Source organism: Xenopus tropicalis, chromosome 4 (assembly GCF_000004195.4).
Source record: "Xenopus tropicalis strain Nigerian chromosome 4, UCB_Xtro_10.0, whole genome shotgun sequence".
NCBI classification, from domain to species: Eukaryota; Metazoa; Chordata; class Amphibia; order Anura; family Pipidae; genus Xenopus; species Xenopus tropicalis.
In genome coordinates this window covers 145,696,933-145,722,518 of record NC_030680.2, presented here as the reverse complement: position 1 = coordinate 145,722,518, position 25,586 = coordinate 145,696,933, and the positions used below count along the sequence as shown (strand labels likewise).

General features: G+C 43.7%; 1 protein-coding gene across 27 annotated transcripts in view; it reads right to left on the bottom strand.

The window, feature by feature from the left end:
• Positions 1 to 25,586, bottom strand: part of cadps (Ca2+ dependent secretion activator) — a 314,914-nt gene that overhangs the window by 32,319 nt on the left and 257,009 nt on the right. For 11 of the 27 annotated variants that reach the window (XM_012960425.3, XM_012960426.3, XM_018092887.2 and 8 more), the window contains 4 exons: positions 23,861 to 23,944; positions 23,490 to 23,522; positions 9,230 to 9,337; positions 4,214 to 4,261 (listed from right to left, as the gene is read on the bottom strand). In XM_012960425.3, the coding sequence (XP_012815879.1) occupies positions 4,214 to 4,261; positions 9,230 to 9,337; positions 23,490 to 23,522; positions 23,861 to 23,944 (273 nt within the window). 27 annotated transcript variants of the gene reach the window in all.

Genomic DNA, 25,586 nt, shown 5'->3' with positions numbered 1-25,586 from the left:
AGTTGCAGAAAAAAGTCTCAAATTTTCTGAGATTTACTAAAATCAGTGATTCACCGTGGAAAAATGAAGAAAAAGTTGTGGTTGCGTCAAAATGGGCACGGTCGCATTAAAAAACCCCAATGCGCAACAACAAAAAAGTCACGTGACAAACACGTTTCATGGATTTTTTGCTATTTCAAAAATTTTCCTGTTGTTTCGTGAATTTTTAATCGAAGTGAAACGGGACAGATTCGCTCATCACTACTAATCAGAATCCAACAATTCGCCAGCTAAAACTTGCCGAGATCACGTAGAAGTCAATGGCAGAGGTCCCTTCTCTTCCCTGGAGGATCTTTCTTTTGCTTCTAACCTTAGGGGTTTTTAATAAATGTAAGACATTTGTGAAAATTAGTTTATTCGAATTGAAAAAAAAAAATAAAAAATGAGAAACCCGATTTTTAGTAAATCTACCCCCACGTTTCAAAGAATTAGGGGCAGATTTAATAACATTCAGATTTTTGTGGCTTTATAGTTTCCACAAACTCATTTCCACAAAAACCACCAATGTCTAGTCATTTACCAAAAGCACGAATGAAAAATGACGCAGAAAAAACCCCCAAAAACTTGACGTCTTTGAACTGACGCATAGTGATGAGCGAATCTGTTCCGTTTCGCTTCGCCGAAAAATTCGCGAATTTTTGAAAAGATCCGCGAAACGGCGAAAAATTCGCGAAACGGTGAAAATGTTGTGCGACAAAAAAAATTGTCGCCCACGGCTATTATTTTGTCGCGCGGCTATTGTTTCGTCTCCCGCGGCTATTGTTTCGTCGCGCGGCTATTATTTCGTCGCGCGCGGCTCTTGTTTCGTCGCGCGGCTATTATTTCGTCGCGCGTGGCTCTTGTTTCGTCGCCCGCGGCTATTGTTTTGTCGCGCAGCTATTATTTCGTCACCCGCAGCTATTATTTTGTCGCACGGCTATTGTTTCGTCGCCCGCGGCTCTTGTTTCGACGCCCGCGGCTCTTGTTTCGTCGCGCGGCTCTTGTTTCGTCGCGCGGCTCTTGTTTCGTCGCCCGCGGCTATTATTTTGTCGCCCGCGACTATTCTTTTTTGACGCCGGCGACAATTTTTGGACGTGCGGCGAATTTTTCCGCGGATCCATGCCTGCCGAAACTTTTCGCCCATCACTACTGACGCACAAATGAAAGCATCAAAAAACTAAAACCCCTTTAGAACCACGAAGCAAAGTAAAAATAACACCTGCCATTGACTCCTACATGATCTCAACAGCTTTTAGATGGTATATTTTTTCTTCCTGATTTGTTGCAATTTTGTCACAAAATAAATGGTGAAAATTTGATTTTTTTCTGTGAAAAAAATTGCATTTTTGTACAAAATAAATATAAATCATTAAAAAAAAAAAATTGAATGTTAATAAATGCCCCCCCTAATATTCAGCATCATGCCACTTTGTTCCTTAGGGTTGACACTTTTAAAGCTCAGTTATTTAAAATGAACATTTTGTGCAACCAAATACAGTATGTTCTATTTCACAAATTTTCAGTCGTTTCAAGTCATGTCTGAGTTCCCAGCGAATTTCCGCAAAACGGCATGAAAATTCATCACAGAAAAATGTGGCGCACGTCAAAAAATTGTCATCTGCATTCAAAAAAATTGACGAGTGCGTAAAAAAAACCAATAAGCCAGGCATGAATTAGCGACAAATTTCCACGAAACGGGCGTCAAAATTTGCCACATCCAAAAAAATTGTCAAGCACGTAAAGAAAAATGACTCGCATCAAAAAATTGTTGTACGCATCACTTTTTTGACGCGTGCGTAAAAAATGTGACATTCGCGGCAATTTTTTTTGCCGCAGAACAGTTTTGCCATTTCACAAATTTTCCTTCATTTCGCGAAGTCATGTCTGACTTCACGGCGAATTTCCATGAAACGCGCATCAAAATTCGCCACAGAAAAATGTGCCGCGTGTCAAAAAATTGTCATCCGCATCCAAAACAATTTGCAAGTGCGGAAAAAAAAATGCCGCGTATCAAAAAAATTCTTGTACGTACGAATTTTCCGCCATTTTGCGCATCTTTTAAAAGATGAACAATTTTCTTTGGCGAAACGGGACATATTCGCCCATCACTAGTGCATATTTATACGGAATCTATGAAGGCAAATATGACTTATATAAGCTACTTGTTATAGGTCCTGTCCTCTTGTCCATCATTTCATTCAGGGGCGTTGCTTGTTTCTCAAAAGACCTCCGGCACACTGAACCCCAACTGAAGAGTTCTAAAATACTCAAGTTGATTTGCAACGCGCCTGACTCAGTTTATATGTATCACGTGATATAACTGGATCTTGTCACCGGTTCCCAACCCACCAACCCATCAATCTGTATGTATATGCCATCTCTAGAGATGTAGTGAACCTCAAAAAAAAAGTTTGCGAACGCGTTCGCGAACTTACGCCAAAAAGTGCGAATATTCGCGATCTTTGTGAACCCCATAGACTTCAATGGGAAGGCGAACTTTAAAACCTAGAAAAGCCATTTCTGGCCAGAAAACTGATTTTAAAGTTGTTTAAAGGGTGCCACGGCCTGGACAGTGACATGCAGGAGGGGGATCAAGGGCAAAAATTTCTCTGAAAAATACTTTGTTGACACAGCGTTGCATAAAACTGCAAAGGCAGCTGGCAGATCTAGCGGAAATACGCAGCGTTTCTTGCTATTTCGCACTATTAGCACCATGGAAATGGGATTTGCTTACACCAGTACTAGGCTGAAAAACGCCATGTGTGGCTTGTGCGGCATTTTTAGGCCGAGAAAAAAACGCAGCGGGAAAAAAAACGCGGCGAACCCAAATTGCAAACATAGGCGGAAAGTTCAGGAACTTCTGAACTTGCGAACACCCGATGTTCACGTGAATTAGTTCGCCGGCGAACAGTTCGCTACATCTCTAGCCATCTCCATATGAATATGATTAGCGCTACATTTCAGAAACGTTACAATTAGGGATGCACCGAATCCCGGATTCGGGCCAAATCCAGGCTTTTTTTTTTAAGGATTCGGTTTCGGCTGAATCCATGGTCCTGGCCGCACCAAATCCTAATTAGCATAAATTAGCATATGCTAATGGTCAGGGGGAAAATTAATTTAGCATATGCTAATTAGGATTTGGATTCAGTTCAGGATTTGGCAGAATCCGTCAGGGTGGGTTTGGGGGTTCGGCCGAACCCCAAAAAAAAGTGGGTTTGGTGCATCCCTAGTTACAATATAAAACTGTGTTTTCAAACTAAAATATACAAATAACCTGTAAAATATGAAATATTTGTTAAAAAGTGACCCATTCAAAACCACATTTCATATTTCATATACATTTCCATGAAGCTCACTATGTAAGGAATACAGACACAATATTGCAATTTCTGAGCCCAAGGGTTGGCATAATGTTTTTGGCTCAAAGTACCAAGACCAAGGAATAAAGTCCCCCAAACGTATATGTTCCAAGTTAATATGGAGACGCAGGAGTTGGGTTGTTGCCCACTTTTCTCTATAAGAGCACCCAGCAGTGCTTATTGGTAAATTGGCCAATTAAAAAAAAGCCCCCAAAATGCGGTGATTTAGTAAAAATATGGGCCATTCTCAGTGACTCGTAGGGGCAGCTTTATCAAAGTACAATCGCTCCGAATACAACTTCAGAAAGGTTTTCCCGCCGTTTACAATCGTTCGGATACGAAAAAGTTGTGACTTTCGGATCGCCAATACACTATTATCGTGACTAACACGATTTTCTCATAAGCATTTTCGCGATATTTGCGATCATCAAAAAATGATCGTATCCAATCCGAATTTTACCCATTTGGGGATTTGAACTCGTACTTTGATGAATCAGCCCCATAGAGAGAGAATAATGGACACCGCTGCCATAGTGCGTATATACGGCTATGAGATCTGATTTTCACGTTTAACAGTACCTGCACCGTCCTTTCCATTCCTATGACAATAACAATCAATTCAAATTGCTCCACTGTGTACTGAGATAGAGAAAACTCTGAGGAGAAAGCTGGCATTAGAACTTTCCATTATAGAAACCATCACACGCCATGTAGCGTTGGAATGCTGTCACCACCACAAAATAAAACAGTAAAATGATGCTAAAATGAGTAATGATCTTGAGAAACGGAGATGGCAAAAATGAACATTTTTTAGATGAGAAAAAAAAAATTACCTCCAATATTCTCAGGTACATGACAGAACTATTACCATCCAGCCTTTTCTAAAATTGGAAAACAAGAGGGGTAAATAAAAGGATATGCAAAAAGGGACAGTGAGCAATTCACGCACAAAAATAAAAATAAAAAACAATGGGGTTGGGGGGGGTCACATAGAGTAAACTTGGGCCGGGAAGAGATAGAAAACTTACAATTTTTTTAAATGGTTTGGAAGACATAATAGTTATTTAATGGGCTGAACAGGTAGTACTAGAAACTGAATGTATTTTTTAAAGGGATACACCTTCAGATCCGCTCGCTTGGCCCACCTACGGGTGGGCGATATCGGGAGAATCCAGGCTAATTCGAACGTTTGGCCCTGGGGCCAAACAATCAAATTATAACGACGGGTATAGGCAAAGTCGGTTCGGGGACCACATCAACCAATACGGTCCCCGATCCGACTAGATTTTTTAACCTGCCCGATCGATATCTGCCCGATTTCAGGCCAGATATCGGTTGGGCAGGCCCGTCGGTAGTGCCCATACACGGGCCAATTAGCTGTCGAATCGCTCTAAGGGACCAATATCGGCAGCTAGAATCGGCCCGTGTATGGGGACCTTTATTCATTAAAAATTATAGCACAAAAAAAAATCAATTTAAACAAATTAATTTACACTGATTAATCAGTGTTCATTGATAATGCCATTTTGTTTGAGTCAGGCTGGCATCAAACTATTCCCCCCCACAATTTACATTATGTTATAGTTAGGGAGGCACTTTTTTCGGATTTGGCTGAACCCCCGAATCCTTCATAACGAACCAAATCTGAATCCTAATTAGCACATGATAATTAGGTTACAGAAGGGTTAAATGGGTTAAAAAGGGTAACATTTTTTTTAACTAATTCACTAGTGATGAGATGGTGGCGTCAAATTGGGACAAAAAAAGAAGCGGGCAACAAAACATTTGAGCGACAAACGCGTTTCGCAAATTTTCATGAATTTTACGGGAAATGGGACAGATTCGCTCATCACTAGTATTCACGTGACAAAAAGTCACATGATTTTTTAGGATTCGATTCAGTTCAGCCAGGAGCGTGGATTCGGCTGTATCCGAATCCTGGCGAAAAAGGCTCAATCTTGGCTGAATCCTGGATTCAATACATTTAAAGGTGGCTAACATCCAGATAATATGGCTAAATCTGTGCTGGATATTGATTACAGTAGGGGAAAAAGATAATGACATTAGAAGAGAATATCTAATAGTTTTATTTATAATATTTGCATTATTATACATTTTTGTTTTTTTGTTCTTCGGATCGTCAATTGGGGATTTAGACCGATAGTTGTCACTGACCCCAGTAATAAGGCATTTTGCCCCATTAAAAATAAAAGGAGAGGCCTGAACAACCATGGAGTAGTGCCCTATATCAGCAGTCCTCAACCTGTGGGTCGGGACCCCTTTGGGGGACGACCCTTTCACATGGGTCGCCTAAGACCATGGGAAAACACATATTTCCAATGGTCTTAGGAATAATTTTATGGTTGGGGGTCACCACAACATGAGGAACTGTATTAAAGGGTCACAGCATTAGGGAGGTTGAGAACAACTGCCCTATATCCAATCACAAGTCCTGTGTCTTTTTGCCTTATTATGGTAACAGGACGCCTCACTGCTAGTAGCCTCATATTTTTAAATAGGGCTTTATAAATCCCTTCATTTACCCACCCCCTGCCCAGTTTTTTTATTTGTTCTCCAAACCATTACTTTTTTGTAAAATGAAAGACCAAAAAAAAAAAAAAACATGGAAAATTGTTCGTTCTGATTTCTTTATCATTTAGTGGGTTTTAGGGTTAATACGTCTGATTTTCTATCAGACGATATTCTGTTAAGAATCTTAACAGGGCGATAAGTGCAATGATGAAATACAGGACAAACACGACCATGTTGAAATAAAAAGAAGGAAGGGGAGGGGAAAGGGGTCAGAAAAGGCAACATAGGCATCGAAAAGAACAATCCGCTGGGAATTTAGCGATGAAAACGGTTTTACCAATTGGCAGAATGACTGCGTTTTGCCTTGGGTTGACTCTAGGTCCGATGCCTAATGGATGAGTTACTTTTGGCTCAGGCTTCTATTGGTTGAGGCTTTGGATGAGCATGCATGCATAGAGCCTTATGGAGGTACTGAAAGTGCGCTTTATGCATGTATGATGCATTCTCAGTGGTAGCGGGTCATGCTAGTAGATGTACACAGGAAGATTATTTGACTCTAATTCATGCCGCTTGATAGAATGTGATAAAACATCTGACATGAGAGATAAGTTCCATTTTCATTTAAAAAGAAGATCAGTGAAGAAGTAAGAAACCATAAAGAAAAATCAAAAATAGATGTTTCCCTTTACAAAAACAAAAAAAGGAGGAGAAAATGCATGGATAACAGAACGAAAAGATAATGTAGAAGAAGATTGAGTGAAAAACAAAAGTTCTCAGCACACCATGGACATAAATGATGGTTGGATAAGCCGGGCAATGCATGATGGGGAGCGCAGAGGGCTCGGAGGTGGGGGTTGCACACATTTAGATGGCTGACAGAGAAAAAGAAGAGTTATTACAGAGATGCATGCCACACACAAGACTCCAGGTAATAACAGCGACATTGTCTGCGGCCGGACGTTGGCCATATCCGCTACAGTGTTGCACACAGCAATACACTATTGGCTTCACAGAATGAGGGAACACGAACATAAACGACAGAGAAGTCGGCTTTGGAAAAAGTCCAATATGTCAAAAAGTGAAGAGCAATTCCAGTGATTTGGGAAACTCCACTCTTAACATATCGGCCGATTGTTTTTATTCCAATTCTAAGAAAATGTACCCGAGGCAGTTAAAGGGGAACTACGTCCAGGCAAAGTATTAGGCTAGAAATAATGTATTTCGGACATTTGTTTTGCTTCAACGACCCGGAGGTTTTATGTGATAGACTGATAATCAACGTACAGGATATTAACCTTAAGTGCTCCCTTCATAAATACTAATACCTACAGTTAGTACTAGTGGGTGTATATATAGTTTATGTATGTGAGTGTATAGATTGGTAGGTGTGGGTTGTGTGTGCTGGGTTTACTTGGAAGGGTTGAACTTGATGGACTCTGGTCTTTTTTCAACCCTATGTAACTATGTAAGCCACATATACAGTACAGGTATCGGACCCCTTATCCGGAAACCCATTATCCAGAAAGCTCCGAATTACGGAAAGCCCGTCTCCCATAGACTCCATTATAATCAAATAATTCAGAATTGTAAAACTGATTTCCTTTTTCTATGTAGAAATAAAACGGTACCTTGGAATTGATCCCAACTAAGATATAAATCATCCTTATTGGATGCAAAACAATCCTATTGGGTTTAATTAATGTTTTATTGATTTTTTAGTAGACTTAAGGTGTTGAGATCCAAATTACGGAAAGACCCCTTATCCGGAATACCCTTGGTCCCGAGCATTCTGGATAATGGGTCCTATACCTGTATAAAGAAGGACTCCTGTACCTTCAAGCGTGAGAAACCCCCCAGCCGAATGCAGTTCATTATTTCTAGCCTTATACTTTGTGGAGCTTTGGCCATTTAGTTGTTTGAAAGGTTAAGATTATAAAAACCTATCAAGGAAATCCTGAATAAACGTTAGTGTTTTTATTTACTAGTTTGAACTTCTATTAATTGATTTCTCCTCATCACCCGATTCAGCCAATTTATTCTAAGACCCTGTTCTATTTATTTTTTTTGACATCTTGACTGATGCGGTTGGTTTCACAACACACTTCAGGGTGTTGCATAGGAATAAAGACTTATAATATCTCTTTACCTACATAAATCCATTATTAGACCGTTTCATAAAACCTAATTATGAGTAAACCTATATTATAAATAACCATTGATATCATTTCACCTGGTTTTGTCTGTGCAACTTTTCTCAGAAAAAGTCTCTGGAACAAACAGAGCTGGTTTTAGGTTAGGGCTAGGGATACACCCAATCCAGGATTTGGTTCGGTATTTGGCTGAATCCCTTACAATGGATTCGGGGGTTCAGCCGAACGTGAAAAACTGGGTTCGGTGCATCCCTAGTTAAGGTAGAAAGGGAATTCGTCATTAAAAAAATAAATGTAAAGGGGGCCAGTATTAACTGTTAGATGTTTCCTGTATAAACATCACATTTATATATCAATTACCCCCTTACTGGAGTAATACCCTGGCCCTGGGCAATGCCTCCTTTTCTAGTGCCAATATGAGAAGAGATCAGTTCCCATAAGGCTGATGGCAGATGAGACGTAGGGCGGATATTTACGGCTAGCGGAAAAGTGATTGCTGAAAATACCGCCCTACGCCTCCAACATATGCCTGCACCCGAAGGAATGAGATACGCTCTGGCGCAGGAACATGCAGCCGAAATACGCATAAAAACGCAAGAGAATGCAAAGTCTTGTGTTTTTATGCGTATTTCGGCTACATGTGCCCCCAATAGTATGTCATTCATTCCGGTGAAGGCACATGTAGGAGGCGTAGGGGGGTATTTTCAGCAAGCGTTTTTCCGTTTGCCAAAAATATCTGCCCTACGCCTCGTCTGCCATCAACCCAACAATCTAATGTTGCTCCAACAGGCATTCTGAGGCAATAATCTCCCCTGTGTGCATTATTTTTGCCTATTCTCATTGGCTGATATGGGAAGTAACCCCAAGAGTTTTTTTGAAAGAAGTTGCCACTTGAAGCCACCTATGGAGCTACCCTTTAGCAAATCCAAGCCAATGGCGTTACTATCAGCCCCAAGGACTATACTACGATTAGTGTCACACAAAGACCAAGAGACGGTACACCAAAGTACAGATTTAAAGCAGAAAAAAGAGCAAATCAGAGGGGAAAGGAAAAGCTCTCGTAAAGATAAGTTGTCTCAAAATGTGACTTATCCCCCTGTCTTTTATTTTGTCACATTTTGGCGAGTCTCCACCTTGCTTCCCAAGGAGGAGAAGGCATTTACTTACATCAAATAACCTTTCTATATATATCTCCTCATTGACCTTATCACGCAGGACATCCTGAGAGTGGCGCACAAATGTCACGTAGGCGTCGGCAAGGTCCATCCCGGGTTTCTGCGGAAACAAAACAAAACAAAAATTTGAAAATGAATTAATTCAAGAATTTTTATTACATTTTATTTCTAGTTATTGAGGGAGAATCTATAACAAAAATGTTCCATATACCTGATTTGATTATGCTTTATATATGCCAATATTTTATCATGTACTTTTCAGCTGTCAGAGTTAGGGGGGATTTTTAAAAGAGGGAAGACATATGCCCCCCCAAAAATGACTGGATTTGATATTTTATTAATAACCCTTCTTAATTTTCAAATAAAATTATATAAATACCATATATTTTTTCATGCAGAGAAAGGCTGATTAAACTCAAGCATATTTAGGGTAAGATTTATTTCACACATTTTGCTGTGATTTGGTGAAATCACAGTCCTGCCCTGCTTTATGGCTGAGATTCTAGCTATCTGTATAACAGAGCATTCTGTCACAGTGGCACAGATCCTATCTGATCCCCCCCATTGTAAGCAGCAGTCCTGCCCTGCTTTATGGCTGAGATTCTAGCTATCTGTATAACAGAGCATTCTGTCACAGTGGCAAAGATCCTATCTGATCCCCCCATTGTAAGCAGCAGTCCTGCCCTGCTTTATGGCTGAGATTCTAGCTATCTGTATAACAGAGCATTCTGTCACAGTGGCACAGATCCTATCTGATCCCCCCATTGTAAGCAGCAGTCCTGCCCTGCTTTATGGCTGAGATTCTAGCTATCTGTATAACAGAGCATTCTGTCACAGTGACACAGATCCTATCTGATCCCCCCATTGTAAGCAGCAGTCCTGCCCTGCTTTATGGCTGAGATTCTAGCTATCTGTATAACAGAGCATTCTGTCACAGTGGCACAGATCCTATCTGATCCCCCCCATTGTAAGCAGCAGTCCTGCCCTGCTTTATGGCTGAGATTCTAGCTATCTGTATAACAGAGCATTCTGTCACAGTGGCACAGATCCTATCTGATCCCCCCCATTGTAAGCAGCAGTCCTGCCCTGCTTTATGGCTGAGATTCTAGCTATCTGTATAACAGAGCATTCTGTCACAGTGGCACAGATCCTATCTGATCCCCCCCATTGTAAGCAGCAGTCCTGCCCTGCTTTATGGCTGAGATTCTAGCTATCTGTATAACAGAGCATTCTGTCACAGTGACACAGATCCTATCTGATCCCCCCATTGTAAGCAGCAGTCCTGCCCTGCTTTATGGCTGAGATTCTAGCTATCTGTATAACAGAGCATTCTGTCACAGTGGCACAGATCCTATCTGATCCCCCCATTGTAAGCAGCAGTCCTGCCCTGCTTTATGGCTGAGATTCTAGCTATCTGTATAACAGAGCATTCTGTCACAGTGGCACAGATCCTATCTGATCCCCCCATTGTAAGCAGCAGTCCTGCCCTGCTTTATGGCTGAGATTCTAGCTATCTGTATAACAGAGCATTCTGTCACAGTGGCACAGATCCTATCTGATCCCCCCCATTGTAAGCAGCAGTCCTGCCCTGCTTTATGGCTGAGATTCTAGCTATCTGTATAACAGAGTATTCTGTCACAGTGGCACAGATCCTATCTGATCCCCATCGTAAGCAGCAGTTCTGCCCTGCTTTATGGCTGAGATTCTAGCTATCTGTATAACAGAGCATTCTGTCACAGTGGCACAGATCCTATCTGATCCCCCCATTGTAAGCAGCAGTCCTGCCCTGCTTTATGGCTGAGATTCTAGCTATCTGTATAACAGAGCATTCTGTCACAGTGGCACAGATCCTATCTGATCCCCCCCATTGTAAGCAGCAGTCCTGCCCTGCTTTATGGCTGAGATTCTAGCTATCTGTATAACAGAGCATTCTGTCACAGTGGCACAGATCCTATCCGATCCCCCCATTGTAAGCAGCAGTCCTGCCCTGCTTTATGGCTGAGATTCTAGCTATCTGTATAACAGAGTATTCTGTCACAGTGGCACAGACCCTATCTGATCCCCATCGTAAGCAGCAGTTCTGCCCTGCTTTATGGCTGAGATTCTAGCTATCTGTATAACAGAGCATTCTGTCACAGTGGCACAGATCCTATCTGATCCCCCCATTGTAAGCTGCAGTCCTGCCCTGCTTTATGGCTGAGATTCTAGCTATCTGTATAACAGAGTATTCTGTCACAGTGGCACAGACCCTATCTGATCCCCATCGTAAGCAGCAGTCCTGCCCTGCTTTATGGCTGAGATTCTAGCTATCTGTATAACAGAGCATTCTGTCACAGTGGCACAGATCCTATCTGATCCCCCCATTGTAAGCTGCAGTCCTGCCCTGCTTTATGGCTGAGATTCTAGCTATCTGTATAACAGAGCATTCTGTCACAGTGGCACAGATCCTATCTGATCCCCCCCATTGTAAGCAGCAGTCCTGCCCTGCTTTATGGCTGAGATTCTAGCTATCTGTATAACAGAACATTCTGTCACAGTGGCACAGATCCTATCTGATCCCCCCATTGTAAGCAGCAGTCCTGCTCTGCTTTATGGCTGAGATTCTAGCTATCTGTATAACACAACATTCTGTCACAGTGGCACAGATCCTATCTGATCCCCCCCATTGTAAGCAGCAGTCCTGCCCTGCTTTATGGCTGAGATTCTAGCTATCTGTATAACAGAGCATTCTGTCACAGTGGCACAGATCCTATCTGATCCCCCCATTGTAAGCAGCAGTCCTGCCCTGCTTTATGGCTGAGATTCTAGCTATCTGTATAACAGAGCATTCTGTCACAGTGACACAGATCCTATCTGATCCCCCCATTGTAAGCAGCAGTCCTGCCCTGCTTTATGGCTGAGATTCTAGCTATCTGTATAACAGAGCATTCTGTCACAGTGGCACAGATCCTATCTGATCCCCCCCATTGTAAGCAGCAGTCCTGCCCTGCTTTATGGCTGAGATTCTAGCTATCTGTATAACAGAGCATTCTGTCACAGTGGCAAAGATCCTATCTGATCCCCCCATTGTAAGCAGCAGTCCTGCCCTGCTTTATGGCTGAGATTCTAGCTATCTGTATAACAGAGCATTCTGTCACAGTGGCACAGATCCTATCTGATCCCCCCATTGTAAGCAGCAGTCCTGCCCTGCTTTATGGCTGAGATTCTAGCTATCTGTATAACAGAGCATTCTGTCACAGTGACACAGATCCTATCTGATCCCCCCATTGTAAGCAGCAGTCCTGCCCTGCTTTATGGCTGAGATTCTAGCTATCTGTATAACAGAGCATTCTGTCACAGTGGCACAGATCCTATCTGATCCCCCCCATTGTAAGCAGCAGTCCTGCCCTGCTTTATGGCTGAGATTCTAGCTATCTGTATAACAGAGCATTCTGTCACAGTGGCACAGATCCTATCTGATCCCCCCCATTGTAAGCAGCAGTCCTGCCCTGCTTTATGGCTGAGATTCTAGCTATCTGTATAACAGAGCATTCTGTCACAGTGGCACAGATCCTATCTGATCCCCCCCATTGTAAGCAGCAGTCCTGCCCTGCTTTATGGCTGAGATTCTAGCTATCTGTATAACAGAGCATTCTGTCACAGTGACACAGATCCTATCTGATCCCCCCATTGTAAGCAGCAGTCCTGCCCTGCTTTATGGCTGAGATTCTAGCTATCTGTATAACAGAGCATTCTGTCACAGTGGCACAGATCCTATCTGATCCCCCCATTGTAAGCAGCAGTCCTGCCCTGCTTTATGGCTGAGATTCTAGCTATCTGTATAACAGAGCATTCTGTCACAGTGGCACAGATCCTATCTGGTCCCCCCATTGTAAGCAGCAGTCCTGCCCTGCTTTATGGCTGAGATTCTAGCTATCTGTATAACAGAGCATTCTGTCACAGTGGCACAGATCCTATCTGATCCCCCCCATTGTAAGCAGCAGTCCTGCCCTGCTTTATGGCTGAGATTCTAGCTATCTGTATAACAGAGTATTCTGTCACAGTGGCACAGATCCTATCTGATCCCCCATCGTAAGCAGCAGTTCTGCCCTGCTTTATGGCTGAGATTCTAGCTATCTGTATAACAGAGCATTCTGTCACAGTGGCACAGATCCTATCTGATCCCCCCATTGTAAGCAGCAGTCCTGCCCTGCTTTATGGCTGAGATTCTAGCTATCTGTATAACAGAGCATTCTGTCACAGTGGCACAGATCCTATCTGATCCCCCCCATTGTAAGCAGCAGTCCTGCCCTGCTTTATGGCTGAGATTCTAGCTATCTGTATAACAGAGCATTCTGTCACAGTGGCACAGATCCTATCCGATCCCCCCATTGTAAGCAGCAGTCCTGCCCTGCTTTATGGCTGAGATTCTAGCTATCTGTATAACGAGCATTCCTGTCACAGTGGCAGCAGATCCTATCTGATCCCCCCGCATTGTAGAGCTGCAGTCCTGGCCTGCTTTATGGCTGAGATTCTAGCTATCTGTATAACAGAGTATGTTCCTGTCACAGTGGCACAAGACGCCTATCTGATCCCCATCGTAAAGCCAGCAGTCCTGCCTGCTTATGGCTGAGAAATTTTCTAGCTATCTGTATAAAGAGCATTCTGTCACCATGGCACAGATCCTATCTGATCCCCCCATTGTAAGCTGCAGTCCTGCCTGCTTTATGGCTGAGATTCTAGCTATCTGTATAACAGAGCATGTCTGTCAGCAGTGGCACAGATCCTATCTGAATCCCCCCCATTGTAAGCTGAGTCCTGCCCTGCTTTATGGCTGAAATTCTAGCTATCTGTATAACAGGACATGTCTGTCACAAGTGGCACAGATCCTATCTGATCCCCCCCAATTGTAAGCAGCAGTCCTGCCCTGCTTTATGGCTGAGATTCTAGCTATCCTGTATAACAGACATTTCTGTCACAGTGGCACAGATCCTATCTGATCCCCCCATTGTAAGCAGCAGTCCTGCCCTGCTTTATGGCTGAGATTCTAGCTACTGTATAACAGAGCATTCTGTCACAGTGGCACAGATCCTATCTGATCCCCCCCATTGTAAGCAGCAGTCCTGCCCTGCTTTATGGCTGAGATTCTAGCTATCTGTATAACAGAGCATTCTGTCACAGTGCACAGATCCTATCTGATCCCCCCATTGTAAGCAGCAGTCCTGCCCTGCTTTATGGCTGAGATTCTAGCTATCTGTATAACAGAGCATTCTGTCACAGTGGCACAGATCCTATCTGATCCCCCCCATTGTAAGCAGCAGTCCTGCCCTGCTTTATGGCTGAGATTCTAGCTATCTGTATAACAGAGCATTCTGTCACAGTGGCACAGATCCTATCTGATCCCCCCCATTGTAAGCAGCAGTCCTGCCCTGCTTTATGGCTGAGATTCTAGCTATCTGTATAACAGAGCATTCTGTCACAGTGGCACAGATCCTATCTGATCCCCCCCATTGTAAGCAGCAGTCCTGCCCTGCTTTATGGCTGAGATTCTAGCTATCTGTATAACAGAGCATTCTGTCACAGTGGCACAGATCCTATCTGATCCCCCCATTGTAAGCAGCAGTCCTGCCCTGCTTTATGGCTGAGATTCTAGCTATCTGTATAACAGAGCATTCTGTCACAGTGGCACAGACCCTATCTGATCCCCCATTGTAAGCAGCAGTTCTGCCCTGCTTTATGGCTGAGATTCTAGCTATCTGTATAACAGCATTCTGTCACAGTGGCACAGATCCTATCTGATCCCCCCATTGTAAGCAGCAGTCCTGCCCTGCTTTATGGCTGAGATTCTAGCTATCTGTATAACAGAGCATTCTGTCACAGTGGCACAGATCCTATCTGATCCCCCCATTGTAAGCAGCAGTCCTGCCCTGCTTTATGGCTGAGATTCTAGCTATCTGTATAACAGAGCATTCTGTCACAGTGGCACAGATCCTATCTGATCCCCCCCATTGTAAGCAGCAGTCCTGCCCTGCTTTATGGCTGAGATTCTAGCTATCTGTATAACAGAGCATTCTGTCACAGTGGCACAGATCCTATCTGATCCCCCCCATTGTAAGCAGCAGTCCTGCCCTGCTTTATGGCTGAGATTCTAGCTATCTGTATAACAGAGCATTCTGTCACAGTGGCACAGATCCTATCTGATCCCCCCATTGTAAGCAGCAGTCCTGCCCTGCTTTATGGCTGAGATTCTAGCTATCTGTATAACAGAGCATTCTGTCACAGTGGCACAGATCCTATCTGATCCCCCATCGTAAGCAGCAGTTCTGCCCTGCTTTATGGCTGAGATTCTAGCTATCTGTATAACAGAGCATTCTGTCACAGTGGCACAGATCCCTATCTGATCCCCCCATCGTAAGCAGCAGTCTGCCCTGCTTTATGGCTGAGATTCTAGCTATCTGTATAACAGAGCATTCTGTCACAGTGGCACAGATCCTATCTGATCCCCCCATTGTAAGCTGCAGTCCTGCCCTGCTTTATGGCTGAGATTCTAGCTATCTGTATAACAGAGCATTCTGTCACAGTGGCACAGATCCTATCTGATCCCCCCCATTGTAAGCAGCAGTCCTGCCCTGCTTTATGGCTGAGATTCTAGCTATCTGTATAACAGAGCATTCTGTCACAGTGGCACAGATCCTATCTGATCCCCCCATTGTAAGCAGCAGTCCTGCCCTGCTTTATGGCTGAGATTCTAGCTATCTGTATAACAGAGCATTCTGTCACAGTGGCACAGATCCTATCTGATCCCCCCATTGTAAGCAGCAGTCCTGCCCTGCTTTATGGCTGAGATTCTAGCTATCTGTATAACAGAGCATTCTGTCACAGTGGCACAGATCCTATCTGATCCCCCCATTGTAAGCAGCAGTCCTGCCCTGCTTTATGGCTGAGATTCTAGCTATCTGTATAACAGAGCATTCTGTCACAGTGGCACAGATCCTATCTGATCCCCCCATTGTAAGCAGCAGTCCTGCCCTGCTTTATGGCTGAGATTCTAGCTATCTGTATAACAGAGCATTCTGTCACAGTGGCACAGATCCTATCTGATCCCCCCATTGTAAGCAGCAGTCCTGCCCTGCTTTATGGCTGAGATTCTATCTGTATAACAGCTTAAACCTACTGCAACAGTTTTCTACATGCAATAACCTTTTAGCACAATGAATTTTTAAAACCCTTAATGAAAGGAAAGTATTAATACAAGGCATGATAGAATACGTCAAAACAAAGTACAATGTACAGAATGCCTATAACACTGCAATTCTAAACCTGTTTGTTACCTTTATTTTGGATAAAGAGTTACATCTTGAGCCTCAATCTTCAAAGAACGGCTGCACGTAACATTTTATAAATAACAAAATGCATATTCCTTCCTAGAGACCCCCCCAGGCACCGCGGCAGGATAATATACTGGTCATGGTTTGAATATAACTGGTAACTCTGAGTCACGGAAAGCCTATAAAAAGCTCGTTTTCGGCAGCAGAAAATCCACTGTTTATTATCTCTGTTTTGATATTTAATATCCGTCAGTTTTCCAATCAAACCATTGCACTTACGTTGGCGATTAAGTTTTACACTTTCATCTCAAACCATCAATTTCTCGTACTATGTGTTTGTCAGGCCCTGTAAATTGAAGTTAGTTAACACTCCGGAGTAATTTCCATGGTGAAAATGAGGAGCATTTGGGGAGCAGAAGAACTGTAATTTGACTTTAAAAAAATAAAATATATATATTTTATACCAGGCGAACAATTACAAGCAATGGACGTCCCCTGAATGTTGCAACACTTGCTGAAACAATGACAAGGTACTAATTTGAAAAACAATAGGAGGAATCTCAGTGTTATTCAAGGCGAGCGCTTGATGCCCGGGCTGTGCGCAATGCACTAATAAACAGCAATTAGGGGCGTATTCGGGTTAACGGCGTGGGCTCCGAGGCGGTTTCCCCGTGCTCAATGGATAAGCGACAATCTAAATACAATCTTATCATCTTCTTAGCTACAAGCAATGTTTAGGCTGGATTTTTTTGAGTAGAAATTCTTCTTCTAAAAAGCAAAACAGTGGGGGTCATTCCCTTTGCGAATATAAATAAGCAATTGGCGAGATCATTTAAGCGAATATTTTTTTCCGCCACTAAAGTTTGCGGCTAGTGATGAGCAAATCTGTCCTGGCAAAAATGTTGAAAATGATGTGCGTCAAGCAAATTGTCACACTCATTATTTATTTGATGTGCGTGGAAAATCCGCTAATGGCGAAACATGGAAATTTGCTGGGAATCTATGGCTAGGAAAAATTTTGCTTATCACTAGTGATGAGCGAATCTGTCCTGTTTCACTTCACCATAAACAACAAGAAAATTCGCGAAATGGCGAAAAATCCGGTGAAACGCATTTGTCACACGGCTTTTTCGTCACCTGTATCTTTTTTGTCGCCTGCGTCTTATTTTTGTCACCCGTGCCCAATTTGACGCGACTGCACCCAATCTGACACAACCGCAACTTTTTCTTGACGCACATCAAATTTTTCCGCAGCAAATTTTCACTAAAGTTTTGCAGAATGGCAAAATGCGGAAATACACTGCGAATCCATGCCTGGCGAAAAAATTCACTCATCACTACTAATCACTAACTGTGGCGTAACTTGGACACAGAGTTTGCACATAAATTGCGAATTTGCCATATTTAAAAAGGACAATCACACTATGCATAAAAATCTTGCAATTATGTTTGCACATTAAATGCACCGGTTTTGTCCGGCTTTATAAATATAAACAGGGGCAGGGCAAATATGTTCACTGTGCAGCGTCGGACTGGGCCGCCGGGGCATCGGGAAAAAACCCAGTGGGCCCATATCAGATCCCCCCCAGGGCACTCCCGCAATCCCCTAGTCTCCCTCCCCTGATGCTCCGCAGGTAAGTTGAATTTAGGAGCACTCGGGTGTTGGGGGCCCCTGCAGGGGTAGGGGGTGAAGGTGGTGGGGGCCATTGGGGGGGTGTAGGGGACCCTAAGGCAGAAGCCCGGTGGGTCCTTCACCCCCCAGTCTGACCCTGTGCGGGGTACCGGGAAAAACCCCAGTGGGCCCCGGCGGCCCAGATCCGATCCCCCCAGGGCACTCCCACTATCCCCCGGTCTCCCTCCCCCGACGCGCCACAGGTAAGTTTCATTTAGCAGCGCACGGGGGAGGGGGTCGGAGGGTGTTGGGGAACCCTGCGGGGGGGTGTGAAGGCAGCAGGGGCCATTGGGGGATGCAGGGGACCCCAAGGCAGGAGCCCCGGTGGGCCCTGCACCCCCCAGTCTGACCCTGCACTGTGTACCGGGAAAAAACCTAGTGGACCCCGGCAGCCAAGATCCGATCCCCCCAGGCACTCCCACTATCCCCCGGTCTTCCTCCCCCAACACGCCACCGCAGGTTAATTTCATTTAGCAGCGCTCGGGGGTCAGAGGGTGTTGGGGGCCCCTGCGGGGGGAGTGAAGGCAGTGGGAGCCATTGGGGGGGTTGCAGGGGCCTCTGAGGCACCCCCAGGTCAAACCCTATTGCTGTGCAAATATTTCTACAGTGCACGAATTTTAGAAATGACCCCCAGTGTTTTTATAAGTGACAGCCCGTGTTTGTTTACAGCGCATACACACGATATGCCAAACGGAAGTCGCATAGTCACAGTGCTCCAGGCAAATTGTATATAAATGTGTATATTGGGTGCATATTACTCCCACTTTACTACCCAGACTTTCCCTTACACCTATAGCTTAATGCTTAAGGCATTTTGTCTGTCACCAATGCAACAACAATAGTGATTTTTTTTTTTTTAATTTCTAAGATTTCAAAACAACTTCAGCGAAACAACAGCGGCTGAAATTATAGTCTTCTCTATCACCCTTGTTACTAAGTGCCACTCAGGAACATAACCCTGTAACCCAATGCCGCTTACCCCTTTGTCTCTTATGTTAGAAATCCTTCCCTATTAACTGCCCTAAGCCCAAAGCATTCAAAGTTACCATTAGAAACCCAGTCAAACAAAGTATAATTTATCATCTAATTTCCACTCGATTATATTGATTTAATCCAAATGGCCGGGAGGAAATCTGGCACACTGAAGATCGTACTTTTCAGTCAAATCAAATACGATTGAGATGACAGCAAAAGGCTAAAAAATAAAATTAACAAGAAAATAAGATTTTTGAAAATAAATATCAATCTCATTATATAATTGGGGGGGCTGTAATTAATAAAAGGGTTGCAGATTGCAGTTCCCTCCATAAAGTCTGATATTCGGCGGTTATTATGTATAACGGTGTAAAGTAAATCCCAAAGGGGGTTTAATGAGCTCTTAAACTGTATGTACTGGCGCAACAGCGAGTTCTTATCATTCGCTTTAATCATAACCTCGATAAAATGTGTCTTTTTTGCTAAATATTTCATATAGATTATTCTAACGATCAAATAAATTAAGGCTAATTGAATATAAACTAGAAAAATGTCTTGAAAGAGACCAAACTGATTGGCTGATTTCTAGTGATGAGCGACATGTTTCGTCAGGCATGGATTCTCAGCCAATTTCTGCGTTTTGCCATTGGCTGATTTTTAAGCGAAACGGGCGTCAACATTTGCTGTGGAAAAAGTCGCAGAGCGACGGGAAATTGTCACCCACGTCAAAAAAAAGGGTTTTTTTGCAATCTTTTTTGGCGCTCAACATTTTCACCGTTTCCTGAATTTTTCACCGTTTTGCAAATCTTTTGAAAGATTCATCACTAATTTCTATTGGTAAATGATATAGTGACTTGCGGTGAATTTCTACATTTCGCCATTTTTCAAAATACTTGCCGTGCAACTTTTTTTTTTGCTGCGCGTTTTTTCTGCTGCAAATTTTTGGTGAACAAATCCACCAATGGCAAAATGCCGAAAATGGTGTCAAAACAATGTTGCTCGTGTCACGTTTCGCGAATTATTCACCATTTCACAGGTTTTTTTTCGCAGTTTCCTGAATATTTTGGCGAAGCGAAAAGGGACAGATTCGCTCATCACTACCGATTTCCCCTTATTGAATACACACGGCCTATTCATATCTTTTCAAATTATTAATAATAATAATTTCAAATATTTTTATAATGTGGGAAGGCTCAGTTATATCAGAATTCAAGGTTTACTGAATGCACTTTTTTGGATTGTGCCGAACCCCCGAATCCTTCGTAAAGGATTCGGCCTAATACCGAACCGAATCTGAATCTTAATTAGGTTTTGGAAGGGTTAAAAGTCAGTTTCCGTGTTTATGTGACAAAAAGCCATGTGATTTTTTTGGATTTGGATTCGGTTCGCCCAGGACTGTGGATTCGGCCGCATATGAATCCTGACGAAAAATGCCAAATTTTGGCCAAATACCGAACTGAATCCTGGATTTGGTGCATCCCTAAGTTAATGAAGGTTTATGTTTAAATTAAAAAAGGACTTTTTCCGGCTGAAAATATATTTACTGTTTCAGGGTCTCTGTTTGCTCTCTTTCTTGAATATATATATAATAATGTTCTTTTTTTTTAATATGCTGAGATTAAGACTATATGATGCTTTCCATATACTGTCGGAGAATATCATTTGGGTCCCGTGGCTTTAAAGAACACCATATTGCAAAGCAATGCCCCGTAATATGGGAAATTGTAGCGGATTGGTAGGAAGACGTGGTATTTCGCTGTGCCGGGCACTTCAGCATGTACCGGTGGCTGGGGGTTTAACAGAATATTTAGATAAGTAGTTAAGTATTAATTTTAATCACCAAAACTAGAGTTCAATTCGGAAGCTAGAGTGTTTAATCGTGAATTTGCTTGAAGCACTGCGCGTTTATGAAAGCGGACCGTTGCCTGCAAAGCTTTCAGTCAATATTCATGTGCTTAACCTCAATTTAAATGCAAATTTTACCCAAAGTACAAGTGTTTTATCGTCAGCTTCCATCAGGCAGTCATGTACGACCCAAAACACTCTAGGAAAATATAGCGCTGAATAAACGGATAAAAATAGCACCGTGATTACGCGGCAGATCGACAAGGAAGGGGATTATTGTTATTTGTAGTCCCTAAAAGTGTCAGAATTATAGTATTATGGTAGCTTAAAGGAACAGTAACACCAAACAAATTAAGGTGTATCAAACTAATTAATATATTAGGCACTATTGTCCTGCACTGGTAAGGGTGAAGACACACAGAGCTACTTAGTAGCAGCTTCTTGTCATGGCTACTAAACGCCAGAACATACCATGCCATAGACACTACATGAACACATGTACTAAAACACATGTAGTGACAATTATCAGTAAATGATCAGCATAATCTACTTTAGTAGCCATGACAAGTAGCTGCTACTAGTAGCTCTGTGTCTCTTCAGCCTAAGGGCTCTGGCACACGGCGACAAAACTCCCTGTTCGCGGGCGACTAATCTCCCCGAGTTGCCTTCACCTGCCATCCCACAGACGAAAATGTAAGTCGCCGGTGGGATGGCACATGCGGCGGCGCGATTTCGGGAAATCGCCGAAAAAGACTCGCAAGGCTTTTTCGCCGATTTGCGCTAAATTGTGCCGCCACGTGTGCCATCCCACCGGCGACTTACATTTTCGTCTGTGGGATGGCAGGTGAAGGCAACCCGGGGAGATTAGTCGGCCGCGAACAGGGAGTTTTGTCGCAGGCGACTAATCTCCCCGTGCGCCAGAGCCCTAAAAGTTGTGTGTTTGCTTTAAAAACCCTACTAGTATAACAGATAAGCTCTATAGAATACAATGGGAATCTATGCAGCTTATCTGTTATCTGCTATGTAACCTGTGCCTTTTCTCCTTTTTCAAGCTTGAATGGCTGCCCCCGTGGCTACACAGCGGGGTATTTATATAAACTATAGTAGGGTTTCTGTAGCAAACACCCCAGCTGTACCGGTGCAGGAATGGCTGCCCCCGGGGCTACACAGCGGGGTATTTATATAAACTATAGTAGGGTTTCTGTAGCAAACACCCCAGCTGTACCGGTGCAGGAACGGCTGCCCCGGGGCTACACAGCGGGGTATTTATATAAACTATAGTAGGGTTTCTGTAGCAAACACCCCAGCTGTACCAGTGCAGGAATGGCTGCCCCCGGGGCTACACAGCGGGGTATTTATATAAACTATAGTAGGGTTTCTGTAGCAAACACCCCAGCTGTACCAGTGCAGGAACGGCTGCCCCCGGGGCTACACAGCGGGGTATTTATATAAACTATAGTAGGGTTTCTGTAGCAAACACCCCAGCTGTACCGGTGCAGGAATGGCTGCCCCCGGGGCTACACAGCGGGGTATTTATATAAACTATAGTAGGGTTTCTGTAGCAAACACCCCAGCTGTACCAGTGCAGGAATGGCTGCCCCCGGGGCTACACAGCGGGGTATTTATATAAACTATAGTAGGGTTTCTGTAGCAAACACCCCAGCTGTACCAGTGCAGGAATGGCTGCCCCCGGGGCTACACAGCGGGGTATTTATATAAACTATAGTAGGGTTTCTGTAGCAAACACCCCAGCTGTACCAGTGCAGGAATGGCTGCCCCCGGGGCTACACAGCGGGGTATTTATATAAACTATAGTAGGGTTTCTGTAGCAAACACCCCAGCTGTACCAGTGCAGGAATGGCTGCCCCCGGGGCTACACAGCGGGGTATTTATATAAACTATAGTAGGGTTTCTGTAGCAAACACCCCAGCTGTACCAGTGCAGGAATGGCTGTCCCCGGGGCTACACAGCGGGGTATTTATATAAACTATAGTAGGGTTTCTGTAGCAAACACCCCAACTGTACTGGTGCAGGAATGGCTGCCCCCGGGGCTACACAGCGGGGTATTTATATAAACTATAGTAGGGTTTCTGTAGCAAACACCCCAGCTGTACCAGTGCAGGAATGGCTGCCCCCGGGGCTACACAGCGGGGTATTTATATAAACTATAGTAGGGTTGGTGTTACTGTTCCTTTAATGCTCAAAATGCCTTAATGTCCTTCCCTTATTGATAATGGCTGCAGGGGACCTCTGTAAGAATTCTAGACCAATCCATTTTTCATACACAAAGAATAAAACTGTACATCACCGAGCACTAAAGAACAAACAAGAACTAATCTATGAATTCCACAAATGACGAGACTTGCGGAATTTTGCCACATGCAATCCATAACAAAAATAAAAGCACACCACGTTGTGTATACACAAAATACCAACATTTAAGGAATACTTACTGGTACATCCACATACTTGGAAGCTGCTTTCACCTTAAAGGAAAAAGGACAGTTAAAGAAGTCTATTTTATTCTCCTTGTTTCAGAATAAATATCAGGAGATCATACAGTATGGACTGGGCAATATTAATATATAGGAATAGCGTTTGGAAGCAGAATCTGAGCCATTGTTTCAGCAACATGTACAGGGGGGGGATTAGATGTTTGTTTCAAGAATTTTCTACCCAAAACTGCTAATAAAATGATTATAACACAGTCAGGTCTGCAAAGCAACACAGTCTGGACTCAGAGTTACCAGGGGTTTCGGGGTAACAACGCTCTATCTACAATTGCCTAACGTAGGAATATACATCAGAAAGAGGGGGGACTTACAGTAAATGACAGAAAGGAGGAAAATAATGTCCCTTCATCGTATCTGGATAGTTTGGACAGAACTCCTTCTAGAATTGTGACAAACTAGGAATAAAGAAATATAAAAAAAAAGAATTGTTAAGCATTTTAATAACAAGCCGGAAAAATAAAATTACAATTCAATTACATTAAAGGGCACCTATCACTGTAATCTGTTTCCATGGTTGGACTGGGGGGTGCAGGGCCCACCGGGGCTGCTGACCCAAGGGGCCCTGCAGGTGCCCCCACCAGCCGCATCCTCTGCACCCCCAAACCCCCCCAGAGATTCCCTTACCCCCCCAAGGGCCCCCCCTGAGCCTCCCTTACCCCCCTGCAGGGGCCCCGCTGAGTCTCACTTACCCTGCCCCTGCCTAGCCTCCCTTACCCCCTCAGGGCCCCCCCCCCTGAGCCTCCCTTACCCCCCTGCAGGTGCCCCACTGAGTCTCACTTACCCTGCCCCTGCCTAGCCTCCCTTACCCCCCCAGGGCCCCCCCCTGAGCCTCCCTTACCCCCCTGCAGGGGCCTCGCTGAATCTCACTTACCCTGCCCCTGCCTAGCCTCCCTTACCCCCCAGGGCCCCCCCCTGAGCCTCCCTTCCCCCCCTGCAGGCGCCCCGCTGAGTCTCACTTACCCTGCCCGCGCTGAGCCTCCCTTACCCCCCCGCAGGCTCCCCCATCCGACTTCCTCCCCTGAGGAACAGTCAGCCAGTGGAGCGCTGGCAAGGGTCGGGTCTGGGCCTTCGGGGCCCACTAGGGCCAAGGCCCACTGGGTTTTTACCAGTTTAAAATGTATGCATAAATACCATTTTTATATGTTTGAATCCAGCTGCAAATCAGTCCTTTTTGCATCATGAAAAAAAAGGGGAGAAGGGACTAAACCTCACAGATGGTATGCAGGAACTACATATCCCACAATGCATTGCACTGTGATGTTCCTTTCCTTATTGACATCACATGTGCAGCAGGGAATTGTGGGATTGGGACAGCATCGGCTTGTTGATGCGGTCCCCGAAACTATGGTGCCTATGTCCACCATTTTAATTCGATCATTTGGCCCTAGGTGGGCATACCGAGAGAAGAACGAGCGGATCTTACAGTGTTTGCCCACCTTTAGTCATATTAACTAGCTCTGCTGGGCTGCTGAGTACGGCCAATTGCAATTTATCATTGATAGTGAAGGTTCCCCATCTCAGTCATTCCCAAAGATTTTTAAGACATCCCCACAGGGAGTAGTTGTAGAATTCCATATCTAATTTCTTGTGGTGGTGGGGGGGGGGGGGGGTGAGTTTAATTTTATGGCTACACAATACAAAATAATTTGAGAGTAGAGGCTGCCAGATAATTTATGAGACCCAGTCTCCAAACTATTATAATTAACTATCTATTTCTACAGTAGAATGGTAAAAAATTGTGATAGTTATATTATATATATATATATTATATAGTTATATTTTTGTATTTTTATTTTGGAATAGTTATTTAAACCTTATTTGAATCAAATTCCATTACTTTCCGGATAAATGGTTGCCTTCCCTACTTCCCTACTAATACAGAATTGTGTATTTTTTTACATATATATATATACAAATACATATACAATGGCCGTTATATATTTGTACAGTCCGACGTGTGTAATCACTAGCACGTTTTAGATGATAGAATATGTGGACCCATAGGGTTAATATGCCTCTATAGCTTTAAACCCTACA